The 15,216-nt window shown below is 40.2% G+C and overlaps 1 protein-coding gene across 9 annotated transcripts in view; it reads right to left on the reverse strand.

The window, feature by feature from the left end:
• The window catches only part of ABCA4 (ATP binding cassette subfamily A member 4), an 86,669-nt gene that overhangs the window by 11,648 nt on the left and 59,805 nt on the right, over nt 1-15,216 (reverse strand). For all 9 annotated transcript variants that reach the window (XM_010409143.4, XM_010409145.4, XM_010409141.4 and 6 more), the window contains 16 exons: nt 14,327-14,359; nt 12,978-13,083; nt 12,786-12,860; nt 12,151-12,320; nt 11,000-11,177; nt 9,488-9,603; nt 8,652-8,799; nt 5,569-5,692; nt 4,716-4,845; nt 3,686-3,806; nt 3,464-3,526; nt 3,246-3,352; nt 2,164-2,305; nt 1,463-1,597; nt 187-290; nt 7-99 (listed from right to left, as the gene is read on the reverse strand). In XM_010409143.4, the coding sequence (XP_010407445.2) occupies nt 7-99; nt 187-290; nt 1,463-1,597; nt 2,164-2,305; nt 3,246-3,352; nt 3,464-3,526; nt 3,686-3,806; nt 4,716-4,845; nt 5,569-5,692; nt 8,652-8,799; nt 9,488-9,603; nt 11,000-11,177; nt 12,151-12,320; nt 12,786-12,860; nt 12,978-13,083; nt 14,327-14,359 (1,845 nt within the window). The remainder of the gene's footprint in view (nt 1-6; nt 100-186; nt 291-1,462; nt 1,598-2,163; nt 2,306-3,245; nt 3,353-3,463; nt 3,527-3,685; nt 3,807-4,715; nt 4,846-5,568; nt 5,693-8,651; nt 8,800-9,487; nt 9,604-10,999; nt 11,178-12,150; nt 12,321-12,785; nt 12,861-12,977; nt 13,084-14,326; nt 14,360-15,216) is intronic.

The raw sequence follows: 15,216 nt of genomic DNA on the forward strand, positions 1-15,216 counted from the left end.
ACTTACTTGTATTTTAGCTCCTGAATTGTGCCTAGGCATTTGAAGGTACCTTGTACCATGATGGCCAAACGAGTACAGAGGGCTTCACATTCTTCCATACTTTGAAAATAGAGAACAGATATTTGAGATAAACGCCAGCAGATGAACTTCAGCTGCTTTTGGATTCTGAATTCTAACTGTTTTTACCTGTGTGAGGTTAGAACCACTGCTCGCCCATCTCTGAGCACACCAACAATAGAGTCCCACAGGAGGCGCCGGGACTGAGGATCCATTCCGGTGGTTGGTTCATCCTGTAATAGAAATGTTAAGACAATCAGAATCAGATAAAAAAGGGAAAATCTGTTTAGAATCAAGTAAATTTTTGGACCATAGCATATAATTGCTTCTCCACAGTAACCTCTGCCTTGAGAAAGCACATACACTTTGAGAAGCGCATGAGTGAGTGGATACCGAGGGACTTCTTGGCACAAAGCAGTAAGGAAATAATTACAAGGACCTGCAGTAAGAATATAATGCTGTCTGTGTAGGGCATAGCTACAGGGAAGGGAGTGCCTTTTCTGGGCAACAGTGAGTTCTCACCAAGTAGTCTTACTTGCATAAACATATAGGACATTGCTCAATCCAAGAAACTAGTGAAGTCACTCTGATTTACACCAGCAAAGGATCTGATCCTGCATAAATCAGCTAACACAGTAAGTAACAAAAAATGTAAAAAAAATCTAGGGTAGAAAAATTTTCATTGAACATCTTGTCTTAAGAAATTATGAGAAAGCACTTTATCTGACTGTTTACTACATACAGGCAGAATACATGTAAAGGCATATTAAATGGTACAAGGAACCATGCTACTACAATGTATTAAAACACTTCTTCATAGATTTTACAAAAGTGACTGACTAAAAGTCATAGACATACAAATTAAGGTGGTAGAATATAATTTTTGTAGTAATTTCATATAGAATTTCCCTTTTGATATGCAATTATCTGATCACTTATTTGGCAAGAACTACATTTCAGCATTTGTATAGTTTAGTATAATTTGTATAATTTATTCCAAAGATATTAAAGGCTGCAAAAGGGTAGCTATCTTCCTCTGTTCTTCTGGATAAAGCAGCCAGGTTTATATGTTGGAAGATCATCTTTTACATCAGTGGCTACACTCTGACAAGAAAAGGCCAACTGAAACTAAACAATGGTTTAAATTCAGATTTTTCTGGATTATAGATTTTTTTCTCAACACATTGAGAAAAATGTTGAAGGTCTTTCTTTTGCAATCACTTGCAATCCACTGGAAACATAGTTATGCATCCCAGTCTATGCCGGAAATTAACTCGAAATTACACTGAAGTAGCTGTAAGCTGCGGGCAGAAAGCAGCTTGCAAGGCCTTTGTAGCTCTTCAGCATGTAGTGTTATGAGATGTTATATTGAACTAGCCCAGGGCTGTGTTTCCATGACACTTACTAGCAAGACGAGTGGTGGGCAGCCTATCAGGGCAATGGCAGTGGAGAGCTTGCGCTTGTTGCCACCACTGTAGGTCCCTGCCAGGTGGTCTGCGTACATAGGAAGTCCCAGCTTCTGGATGCCCCATTCAGCAACCTGTGAGAAAGACCATCTATTTCACACAGCAGCTAATTGCTGAACAGGATTGCTGATACATCCCTCTTCTGGTAGAAACATGACAATCTGCTGGGTTTTAGCACATTCCTTTTAGAACTGGACCCGAGAAGTACAAAATATTTATGATGATGATGGGACTTCTGACTACCTGAGGGAAAGCCATAAAGCAGCCTCAGCTGTAGACTTCTATCTGTGCAATGATTTAAATTATTTTCTTCTGGAATCTTCTTCATGTTTTCTTTCCAATACATACACAGCTTTAAAGACAAGAGCAAAACAGAAACCATTGCCATTCTGAGTCACAGGAATTGCATCTTTAGCCTTCCACTGTTGGTGCCACGGATTTGCAAGTACCATTAATGCCTGGGAACCTGCATTTGATAGTGTGGTCTTGTTACTTAACTGTCCAAATGACAGAAACCACTCCCAGGACTTCAATACACAGAATAACAAGTCCACTTTGGAAATTCTGGCCCTTGGCATGTTAAGAACACAGTTAATAATCACAAATATCACTGTAGCTATCAAAAGCAAGACTACTTTACCCTCTTGATTTCTTCTGCTGGAACCCCCCGCAAGCGTGCATACAGGTAGAGGTGTTCTCGTCCTGTGAGCAGGTCATCAATGGCATCAAACTGAGGACAGTACCCCATGTTTTGGTGGACTTTAGAAATGTGGGTCAATATACTAGGGAAACAAAGAAAAGAGTTGTAGTTCTGTAATACTAGCTCTAAGACAAAGAACAGTTCAAATAAAATCTTTATTTTCTGGGGCAACAACTCTTGTAAGAGGAGAATTAATTCTTCTTGATAAAATGTCCAACTAAAATACCTGTCTGTACATAAGAGCAAGGAGTATATTGTTGCCTTAAGTCAGCTCAGTCCTGGTTAAAAGTGTAAGCCCATTTCCCCTCAACCATTTTCTTGTTAAAGTATAGGCTAACTTAATGAGAAGGTCTTTAAAAAGCCACCCAGGTCTTATTTTTTTAAAACAGTGTTTAGAAGAAAAAAAAGCAGTTATTTCAACTCAGAGTGTGGTCACTAGCAACAGACAGGCAGGACACAAGGCTAACACTTCGATGGTAGTAGGAAAAGTACAAAATCACAGAATGGGGGGGCTCTGGAGGTTATCTTGTCCACTGACCCTGCTCGGGCAGAGTCACCTAGAACAGGGTGCTGGCAACGAGAAAGTTACTGTTCAACTCACACCAGTGGACAATCAGTCAAATCCCAACTACACCTAACAAGCCAAGGCACACATCCTGGAAGTAAACTAACATAAGTGCATACCAGATCACACTGTAATAACTTACGACATTATGCCAGCACTGTGTAAACAAAGATGCTAGAAACAGCCAGAGAAAAATCCCAAAGCTCAGATCAAAATACCCTGTTGGATGGGTTATCTTATGTTTGGGAACTCTTGCCACTAGATATGATTGCCTTGTCCCACTGTTAGCATTACTACAACTTACCCACAGATTTTACAAGAGTGTTAAAGGTATCAAATACAGTTGTGTGTTAGCTGTGATCTCGGTGCCATAAAGCTGCTGGATCATTGAGAGGGTGATCTGGACAGCTCGATGCTGGTAAATGGACTGTCACAGGGGTTTTTTTAAGGTACTTACCTATTGCCAGCCACTACAGCATCTCCAGATGTCACATCAGTATCTCCAGTCAGCATTTTGAATGTTGTTGTTTTGCCAGCGCCATTCACTCCCAAAAGGCCAAAGCACTAAATTGCAAAAGTTATCATATTCTTTAATATTTCCAACTTGCAAATCAGCAGGGGCATAAAATCTGAACTGATCCATGGAATGTAATCTAGTGTTACTGAACAACCTACCTCTCCGGGACGGATGCCAACACAGAGTCTGTCCACTGCAGGCTTGCGTTGACCTGCATAAATCTATATTGATGGAGGGAGGAAAAAAAAGGAAAGTTCCTATTTCAAGACATCTACAGGAATGAAAATCATCTGAACTTTTTAGTTCAATGCTATTGGGATAAGGCAACTTTAGAACTAAAACAGGAGTAAATATTTGTTTCACTCTTCTCAAAATACTACCTTGGTCAGTTCTTGTAATTTTAAGATATCAGTTGTGTTTCCTCCATTCATAATTCTTTTTCTTTCTTCTGCAACATCCTCGTCTTCATTAATAATAGGTGACATGGCAGTCTCAGCAAACCTGGAAAACCCCAAGATACTGAGTTGCCCTGGGTTCAGTTAGAATAACAGTGTAAAACAGTGGCTAATCTGCTGCCAAAAATGTGACTGGTGGAAGCAGTGGGGTTGAAACGTCACAATGTGACATTGGCTTGAGTATTCCTGCTGTTGGGAGAAGCCTTGACCTTTAAAGTTAATCTCTAAATGCTAAAAAAGGAGGAAATGGCTTGCTCAAAAGAACATGCATTGTCAGTCACTGATATGACAATAACCTGCCCCTTGGCCACAGCTTTCACTATTTGGCTACTCTCAGTAGCTAGTGATGGTTCTTCTACGGAAGTTGAGGTTTTGAGTAGATCTCTTTGCAAGACAGTATTTTTGTAATTGTACCAATTGTTGCTCTTGTTGGCAATCTTGAACAGGAGTGAATGACCCACTCACAGCCGGTAGGTGGCTGTTTTCATCAAGGGGGAGGCGCATTTGTAAAGCAAAGAGGGGAAGTTCACAGAATGTCCAGGATTCAGTTGTCCTGTGCCTTAGACTAGAATTGCTGTCTCGGGATGTCAGGCTAGTACCTCATAGTACTAGCTAGTAGCTAGCCTGACTGGTACTGAGGACACTACTGAGGAAACTTTCCTGGTAATTTTATAATCTCACTATTATAGTGTCTTAAACTAAAAAATTACATTAAAATCTTAATTCAAGAAAATTAATTCCTTTAATAAAATATTTTTAAATACTCTTAAGATAATGCAGATTTGTAAATACTTTATTGAATCAGGATATCAATAAATTAAGATAAGATCAGCTAAGTAAATAGAAAGCAAAAAAGGCTTAGAGAAAAATTAAGAAAAAGAAAAAAAGGATATAGAGAATAACGAAGATAGTCATCCTTTTAATAAAGGAACATTAATAGAACTTTTAGACATACCATCTTGTGGAGAACAAATGGTGTTGCATAAGGAGATTCAGAATGAAGAACACAACTCCTTGAAGAGCCATGGCAACCAGGTTCTTTCCAACAAAGTCCCACTGAAAGGGATCAGAAACATGCTCCTCACCTTTGGAGAAAGAGCACCAGAAAGGAAGGTGAAATACTGCTGAAAAACCCCTCTGCTTCTCAGAACAAAAAGCATAATCATAATGATTTACTGTATTTTATTTGCTCATGACCAGGCAATGGTTTTAATTTCCCAGTCTTAGAAAGATTCTTAACAAAATGCATTCCAAGTTCAGCTGCTGCACGGGAGTAAAAATAAATATAATCTCTCTGAATAGACACTAATGTGGATATCATTACACAAAACTTGCATGGATTGTGTGAAAATACACACATGTTATGAGTAAAAACAGATGAGTTCTGCTGCATGACTGTTCTTTTAATAAGTTATCTGATATCAAAGACAACCATATCCCAAGAGAATGCATTTGAAGAACAACAGTTGCTTTAAACATTAACTGAGGTATTCAAATGAAATGAAAAAATAAATCCTCCTGTAATGATTTAAGGTCTTCCAAACAAAGGATAAAAAGACACCAGAGTCTGACACTGAATGAATGGGTTCATTTCCAGAGTAGACTACTGGTTGGGCCATGGACTTCTGGCAGCACTATCAGATTCCTTCAGAGAGGGTGAACTTTCATACTCCTCATCCATCTGATGCTGGAAGAGGTGAAAATTTCAGAAACCTCTACTACTTTTCTGAGTTAATCCTTCCAAACATCTCATCCAAGGTCAGGACATGTGACCCTGTCATAACTTGTTTCTTATTGGCTTTACTTACCAAACCTTGCATATACTTCAGTCACAGCTTGGTTCATGGCCAAGTCAATGAGTCCACGGCCCAAGCAAAAATGTGGGAGGATAAGCAGCACATTTTTCAATGTTTTATTAAACTTTAGCAAAGACTGTAAGAAACAGAAACAATATAATCTGTTTAAATCAGACCTGTTTAAGAAAACATAGCAACCTAAGTGAAAAGTTTTTTGTCATGTCAGAGAAACTGGATGTTCTGTTCTTAAAACAGAGAAAACAGAGTACTTACCAAGTTACACTCAAACCAACATAAAACACAATCAGCAGAATCCTGGCATACACTGCACCAGGCAAGGTGCTTGTGAAAAACTGGCAATGGGGGGAGAAATTAGTCTTTGTAATGAAGTATTTCCCTATGTAGCAGAGGTAAAGGAATTCTGGTGGTAATATGTAAAGCTGCTATGGGGCTGTGTTTTGGATTTACACTGAAAAAAGGGTTGATAACACAACAGGGATGTTATTTTACAGGGATGTTTAGCTGTTTCCGAGCAGCACTTGCAGAGACAACACCTTTTCTGTGCCTTACCTTACCCCCCTAGCAGGGATGCTGGGGGTGCACAAGGAGTTGGGAGGGGACACCGCTTGGACAGCTGACCCCAACTGACCCAAGGGATATCCCAGACCATATGGAGTCATGCTCAGCACATAATGTTGGGAGAAGAAGAAGAAAGAGGGGAATGTTCCGTTACAGCATTTGTCTTCCAAAGTCATCATTATGTGTGATGGAGCCCTGCTTCCCTGGAGATGGCTGAACATGTGCCTGCCGATGGGAAGGGGTGAATGAATTCCTTGTGTTGCTTGGCTTGTGTGTGCAGCTTTTGCTTTATCTGTTAAACTGTCTTTATTTCAACCTATGAGTTTTCTCACTTTTAATTGCCTGATTCTCTACCCCATTCCATGAGGTGGGGAATTGGATTGCAGAGTGAGTGAGTGAGTGGCCGTGTGGTGCTTGGTTGACATGGGATTAAGCCGTGACAATAGTCAGGGCTGCCACAATACTGACAAGTGCTGGTGTCTGGGCATGACTACACCAGGGTGTTGGTGCAATGAGGAGATGCCTGAAACAGAGTTAAGTGTCAGCAGCAGTCAAGCTGCATCGGCACTGAATCCTCAGAAGGGCCATCTTCCCCATGGAAATAGTGGCTGCAACAGAGACATGTTTTGAGAGGTAACCATGCTGCCCTGATGTCCTGTAGTCTGAATGGCACTAGATTGAACCCTGTGCCATCAAGTTGTGAATGCAGGACAAGCAGAGACAGAAAGTACTGTCAAATTGGCTCTTGAAAACATATATTTAACCCAGATCTGTTTCTCCTTTGCAGCAAATAAAAATGCTTTGATCAGCACAGAGTGTTTGAAAATGCACTATCAGTAATGATAGCTAATTGGTCTGCTGTCAGATTGGGTGTCAAACGTAGTGGCCAGAGCTTCAACAACTGTGGAGGCAATAGCATACGAGCACTGTGGGGTGCATACTATCCTGTGAGATAGTAGCACATACAAGCCGACAGCACTTTGTAAACTGATCTCTTAGCCTTTCTAAGAACTAATTTTGGCACTTGCTGTATTCTATCACCTTTCTGGTGGTGGTAAATAATTTTCAGGCAATTCTCAAAATGCTACGCTAAGCAGAACATCTCCTCTAACACAATAACTACCAGGAGTAAGTGCTACCATCTACATCTTCCCATACAACACAAGCTGCAGAAGAAAGCACAAAGTGCCATGTCTTGACCTTCCCAACTGTGAAAGTATACAGACATTTGCTTGTAGGTATAAAAAACACTCAGTGTTGTTCCTTGTGTGTGCAGCCCTAGATATTAATTTCTCTGAGTCACTTCTCTGGGTTACTCTGCTCACCTGTACCTGCAGTTACTCAGCAAGTTTCTCACTTGTTTGCTGCCAGAAAAAATGGCAAGGTAGAGAAGGACAGTTACTGTTAGGGATGTCTATGCTTGGAAGTTCTTTGCACACCTCTTTAAATCCAGAGAGCAATGAAAACATGTATCGAGCATGGCCAAATTTTGGTAATGGGGGGGCCACAGGGGTGGCTTCTCTGAGAAGCTGCTGGAAGCTTCTCTCATGTCCAGCAGAGCCAATCCCTGGCAGCTCCCAAGATGGATGTGCTGCTGGCCAAGGCTGGGCCAATTAGGAATGGTGGTAATGCCTCTGTGATAATATACTTTAGAAGAAATCAACCCAAAAATTGATTCTGCAGTTATAATTGCAGCCAGAAAAACACAGGGTGAGAATATGTGAGAGGAACAGCTATGCAGACACCAAGGTCAGTGGAGAAGGAGGGGGAGGACGTGCTCCAGGTGCTGGAGCTGAGATTCCTCTGCAAGCCATGGTGATGACCATGGCAAGGCAGCTGTGCCCCTGCCATTCATGGGGTCCGCAGGGATGCAGAGATCCACCTGCAGCCCATGGAAGAGACCCATGCTAGAGCAGGTGGATGCCTGAGAAGGAGGCTGTGACCCATAGAGAGAGGAGTCCATGCTGGAGCAGCCTGTCCTTGAGGGATTGCACCCTGTGGAAGAGTGACCCATGCTGCAGCAGTCTGGGGAGGTCTGTTGCCTGTGGGATAGACTCACATTGCAGAAGTTTGCAGAGAACTGCTGCTCGTGAGATGGACTCATGTTGGAGAAGTTCATGGAGAACTGTCTCCTGTGGAAGTGACCCCCACAGTGGAGGAAGGGAAGGACTTCTCTGCCTAAGTAGTGGGAGAAACAACTGGTGGATGGACTGACCATAACCCCCATTCCCTGTCTCACTGTGCCACTCAGGGAGGAGGTAGAGTTGGAAAGAAGGGAAGGCTGGGGAGAAGGTGATTTTTTTAGATCTTATTTTACTTCTCATTATCCTGCTCTCATTTTTTTAATAATAAATTCAACTAGTATCCCTAATATTTGCCCATATTTGGTGAGTGATCTCTCCTTAACTCACAAAGCCTTCATTATATTTCTCTCCCCTGTGGAGAGGTGTGAGAGAGAGGTTTTGGTGGGTGCCTGGCATCCAGCCAGCATCAACCCACTGCAAAACATTACTTACCGGGTTATTTTCAAATAATTCCAGGATGAAGGTAATGGCACTGCTGTTGATTCCCACAAAGAGATTAATACAAGACAATGCAACATAAGCAGTGCTGGGGATACTGAAGAAAGAAGAAGCAGGGTACATCATGGGAATTACTGCCCATCTGCATGCAAGAAATAGAAAAAACTATGATAACTTCTCAGTATTATGTCAGTTGGCCTAAAGAGAATGCAAAGCTGAGCTTTCTTCCCATCCGAAGTGTAACAAAATGGTGTAACCAACCAGCAATCCACCACAGTATTTTCTCCCTGGTTACTACATAAGATTTTTTTATGCTTAGTGGTTTTTTATTATTATTAAAATTATTATTATTAAAATTCAGGGCAATAGACACTGCTAAAATTGAGAAAACTTAATGCTAGCAGGGTGGCTATCACCCCAGGTATCCTTGCACATTTCAGTGGATTGTAGACCAAGAAGGACAAACAAAGAAATGCTGAATGCTGAAAGATACTTTAGTATTGACTGTGAATGTGGTAAATGAACAACCACTAAATTCCTACACAATGTACAAGGAAGAAAGCAGCAAACTGAACAAATATATTTTCCTGTATGGGTCACATTTAATACTTAAAAATGCAAGGCAGGAAGTGACTAAAGAATCTCTTTTGCAGCATGTGGCCAGACAGACTCTGTAAATATCCCATAGAAGAATCCAGTTTTAACCTGTTTTGGATCCACTCAGTGCTATTCTTCAAAGCTGGATTCCACTAATTACTGAGCTCAGTAACAGGAAGTCACTTCTATGTGAAAGACAGGGCCCACCTGCAGGAATAACCTTGAACACTCACCCATACAGGAGCAGCAAGGCAACGAGCACAGGGAGATTGGTCGGAGAGGCGTATGCTTTCTTGTTGAATCCAGCAAATATAGCCACAACCATTCCAGCACTCAGTGCATAATTCACCTGTCAGAGCACAAGGTGTAAGACCTGAGAAGGGCTGCAAACATATCCAGATCCTACATATCATTCCAAAAGGATTTAATATTGAGGAACATCAGAATTTGAGTCAGACTAGTCACACTGAACCTTTTGGATAGGTCCCTGCAATATTCAGCATTTCTCTAAGACATCTTTTATTGTACTGTTCATAAAAAATACAACATATATTGTTGTTTCTTAGATTATGGTTTGTGAAGCAATTATTTCATAGCCTGCTTCCCACAAAAAGGGGCCATGGGTATGCAAGGGAAGTGCAGTTTCTGGTGATGCAAACAAAAGCTGTGTAGGATGGAAAAGCTAGTTACTTGAGCCACATTCCTGGGAAGAAACTAGTGTGAGTATGCTTGGCCACTGCTCCATTTCTCTGTGTGGTATTAGTAGCACTATTCTACTGCAATGCACAGAATTCCCATGCAGAATGGGAGGTAGCGTTTCACAGAACCGCTAACACCACTTAATGCCTTTGCATCATGCTGTCAAGGGCAACAGCCAAGCAGAATTCCTGACAAGGAAGCTGCTGTGAACAGCAGGGAACAAGAACTCTGAGATCTGCTTCTTTTCCCTCATTTACTAAAATAATGCTTTGCTTTAACTTCTCCTGAGAGAACACCTTCCAAATCCTGAAGAGTTTTGGGCTTTTCAAATACTGATTTTCTTTTCTGTCTAATTTTTTTCAATTCGATGTTCATTCTTTTCTTAGTGCATAATTCCTTGGTTGCTTTCTTGGTTGCAAAGGCAAGGCCAGAGAACCAACCCTTGTTATGCCTTAGCCAACCAAAGAATTTTCTCTTTTATGACCAAGTGGCTGGAGGAGTACCAGGAGGGAAGCTGAGCCCTGTCTAAGCAAGTCTGGACCTGTGGTATAAAACTTTTTGGAATAACACAGTGACCACAATACAGTGACCTAAATGAATATGCCATTTTAGACACCCTAGACTATTTTGTCAGGCCATAGATACTGTTTCACCAGGCTGTGAATCTTCCCCACTTAGGTTTCTTGAATATCTTGAAATATGTTTTGGTTCTTCTAGAGGACAGGAGTGACTAGCACAAGGCAATGAGGCTTTTCCCTGCTATAGTAAATTGTACTTTATTATTTATTCAGTTGTAAGGACTGGAAATCCTAAGACTATAAAAAATACAGTTTCATTAGTTGACTAATGAGTTGTTCACTTGAATTGATTTCTACATCTGTAATTAGCTCAGAGGCCAGATCCTAAGCATGCTCTCTGAGAAACACTTAAAAGAAATGAATGCTTTGCAATGCTTAGAATCACCTTCACTTGATTCACTGGTTAGCCCTCAGTTCATGCACACCCAGGATAATCAGAGGCTGTCAGTCAGACCAGCAGTTACTTACTATGTCCCACATGAAGTTAGTTACCCAATAGATAACAGGGCTCACACCACTGACAAACTGGAGGTGCTTGGCTTTTGTTACACGTTCTTGGATCAGGTATAAAACAAAACTGGCTGGTATAAAGGACATGGCAAAAATCACACAGATGGCAACAACAGCATCCACTGAAGTTGTCAGTCTACAACAGAGCACAAGAAGGGACCGTGAGCAAGGGAATGGATGCAACGCAACACTATATTAGCATTTGGGGACTCTGGAGGGTGCTTTAAGATCTAGAAGTAGCAAGGCTGCTTTTTAAGTAGAAGATTTCCCCAAAATGTGAATAGCTAAATATGCTAAAAAACATGTGCTAAAAACACATGTACTAAAACACATGTTTAAAAACAACTTTTCCAGGTTGCTTTGGGGATCGTAGCTAACAAATAAGGCACTATTCCCTGATCTTTTACTTGCTTTATATGACTCAGTTTGACAGCCCTTTCCATGTGGGGCATCTCAAACAAGACATTTAGGCACAATAGCCAAAGTGCTCTGGAAGCAGGGAAAAGAGAAAAAGGCAAGTTGAAGATAGTGAGATGAAGCACAGATTTTGCCTCTGTGCTATAATGCAAAGTTTTCAGTTTCATTGAATTATGATCTTAATAGGAGAGTGAAAACTCTTGTCTTTCTAGGGATCTCTTTTTCAAGAAATTATGACTTTCAGAATCTGGAATACACCAACCCTACTACATGCCACTGAAAATCTACCTGCGTGCTGTCCTTGGCACCAGGAGAGGGGTTGTTAACTACTTGACCTGTAGTCAATTATGGACAAGTTCTCATTCCATTTTTTATTACATGTTTTATTTCAGAAGTAAATGTATTGGATTTGGAGCATGAACAAAGATTTCAGAATCGTTGTGCTTGGGAATCAACAGAAACATGCAATAATGTATAACTAATGTTCATAGTTCCTATGTGGGATGGGAATGAACTCTTATGGGAATATAATGAGACATGAATATATTCTTGTTTAGAATAAAAACTTCAGAGAACAGCTTCCACATTCTGTCAGTTGAAATCTTTCTCCTCAGAGTGTGAGTATGCTGGAAGTTGCAAGCTGCCAGGTGAGGGAGGGGTAAAAGCCAGAAGCAGAGCACAAGCAGACTTACACAGTGACTTCAGAGAGTTGCTCCTTGGTGAGGTTCAGAGGATGGTTTATAGCAGTGATCCCATGTTCCTCAGGGGCTTGGCCAGTCCTCAGATTAGCTCTGAGGATTGCATTATTTGCTATATTGAGGAAACTAACCATAGCATGCCATCCTTTATTGTTAAACCACACCTGAAAGAGTCAGAAATCATGGATTAATTTAAGAAGCCTTCACTGAGCTATGGGAGAAGATTTGGCTGCCTTTTATCTGCTTTGGTGGGCAGGGGTGAATGCAGCACCAGGAACTCATAGTTCCCAGGCACAGTAATGCAGGAGGAGCTCACATACTATGCTTTTAAAAGCATTGGACAACTACTGTCACGGGATGTTATAGAACCACATTTTAGGATTTAGTGTGCTACTCAAAGTTTTTAGGATAGCAAGTAATACTAAGAAAATGATTTTAAAAAATCTCCCATTTGAAATACTATGAGTAAGAATTACCTGTAACATGAGATACAGGGTTAATACCAAGTTATTTCTAAAGTGTATAATTTCAGCTCTTCTTGCATTTGGGAATACCACCAGCAGTATTCTCATAATTTGAAGTCTATGTCAAGAAAGTCTGTGAGTTAGCAGACTAATTCCAGCAAATACCTTAATATTATCTTCAGTTTCCATGTATTTAAGGAAATTAGGGATTTCTTTAGCAGCAGCCAGTGAAGTTTGTCCCTAAAACAAAAAAGAAAAAGCTAAAGATCAGCGCTCTAGGTGAAATCTAATGCTGCAGTAACCATGCTTTAGTAAGGGACCAAAAAACAAAAAAACAAAATTAAAAATCTTTCTTACTCCTGTCACATTCATCATTTGGCCAAGATCACTTAAAAAATCAATAATTTGATCTCCAGAAATGTGAAGGACTGGAAGTCTTCCTCCTACAGAAATTCCTCCATATCTAGTAAAGAGAAAAATATCATCAATAACTCCTACCACACACCCATAACTGTACATTAATGGAAATACTAAAACCCCACTTAATGCAGGTTTTATTTCTATACATCACATACTTCAGGTATAACAGTTTCTACTCTTTTTCTAACAAGTTGCATTAGGTCTTTATGTTTTATTTTATATATATATATATATAAAATATATTTATTATTATATATATAATATTTTATAATATATATAATATATATATATCTTTATTATTTACAAATAATAGAAGCTCTATCTGTTTCTGAGAGATTTATGCCAGGATCCTGAGAAAATTATTTAGATAGAAGATTTGGAGAAAACAGTGATTACTATAGAACAAAATCTTTAAATCAAGATAATTGCCATATATTGGTTTAGACTGCATGGAGGACTAGGGACAGCATAGACCTCAGTTAAAATTTCTGATGCTCTGAGAGGAGCTGTTATTCACCAGTGTCAGTACCAGGCAGCACTCCATAATGATAAATACTATTGCACAAGATGAACTGAAGCCTAATCCCATAGAAAGCAATGGTTGCACATGAACAAGCAGATATTCCATGAAGAAAGGCAGTCATCCAGCTGCTATCTTTGAAGTGAACTCCTATTGCTGGTGAAAAATGAAATAATTTTATGCTTCAGGCTAACCAGATTCTTTCTAAGCTCAGTAACTGCAGTGTAGACATCACACTGGGCTTAGCTGATATCTCTACCTAAGTGAACTAGTGGAATCTGGTTTATAACTACTGCACATGTACAGAGCAGGCAGGAGGAATTGTGGTTGTTACTTCTGTATTTGATGGGCTGGTGTCTAGGTTTCATCCAACTCAAATCCTTTTATTGGAGGGTTTGTATTTTTTCTGTGGCACTGAAAGAGCTGGGTCACTGCACTATTACAATATACTGTACTATTGTGTTGAACCTTTTCACCACACCGTTCTCATGAGTTTGACTCCTGTAGGTAATAAAGCTCTGATAGTTCCATTGTGAGCCTCTTGCCTTCATCTCCTGCGGGGAGTTCAAACAAATATAACCCCTTGTCTTTATAAGGCCCTTCCTGATCCCCAGCCTATTTCCCACAGAAGCCATCTCTTTGTTCTACACTATCTATCTGCCACAATTCCCCTTGCCCATTTGCAGAAACATTGTGAGGCTTCCTGGTTAAAGAGAAATACATTGTTCCTTTATTTACCGCCTTAATCTGTGAATTGGTTTCTTACCTCTGCTCATTGACCCAGTATTTACTCTTCAAGCTGAAACAGACAAAGAGAATCCCTTCTCAGTGCACAGAACCAAAGCCAGTGATATTGTCAGGCTTAAATAAAAATTAAATTTGAATGCCTATAGTTTGCAGACCTCCAGTCTGCTAGTTATTACTTTGAATTTTAGGGTTGGCAGGACTTTTGGCATTCCTTGCAGTGTGTTTTTGGCTTTTTGTTTTCTGACATGATTCATCTCCAATTCATACAGAGATAAGCAAGATTCCTAAAGCGGCAAATACTGGGCTATTCTAATCCATAATTAATTTATTTTAAAAGATATATCTAAAGCAATTATGACACATGCTAAGAGGAATCAGTCAAAGGCAGTCAACACATAGCTAATATAAAGGGAATTTCAAGAACTCTGCTGGGAACTGGAAAAGTAGCAAGGCCTGAATCAGAGATAATAGGCTGTGGAGGCTGCACAGCTAATTACCACACTCAACACACAGGCAAGCTGAGGAGCTATCAGTAGGATGGATATATCTGTGTAACATTGTCCTTTGGCTGCTCTTTAGCACGTCTGGGAAGCAAATGTTAATTAACTCAGGCAGATGGTCATGTTAGTGTGGTTACAGTTCTTCAGGGAGACAAAGCAGTATCTCTGCAAGGCAGTTCACCAATGCTGTGCAAAAGCACCATTTTTCTCACCATTAACATGGCATTCCATCAGCACCGAAACTTAGCTCTGCCCATAAAGGAGTACCTGATTATACAAATAGTTATAATTGAAAATATTGAGCTCCCCTAAAATCAGCCTCTTCCAGTCTTATATATATCAGAATATATATATATATATATGTCTTATATATATATATCAGAAATATGGACATGGTGCTCAATTCTAC

The sequence above is a fragment of the Corvus cornix genome, chromosome 8, assembly GCF_000738735.6.
Source record: "Corvus cornix cornix isolate S_Up_H32 chromosome 8, ASM73873v5, whole genome shotgun sequence".
Taxonomy (NCBI): Eukaryota; Metazoa; Chordata; class Aves; order Passeriformes; family Corvidae; genus Corvus; species Corvus cornix.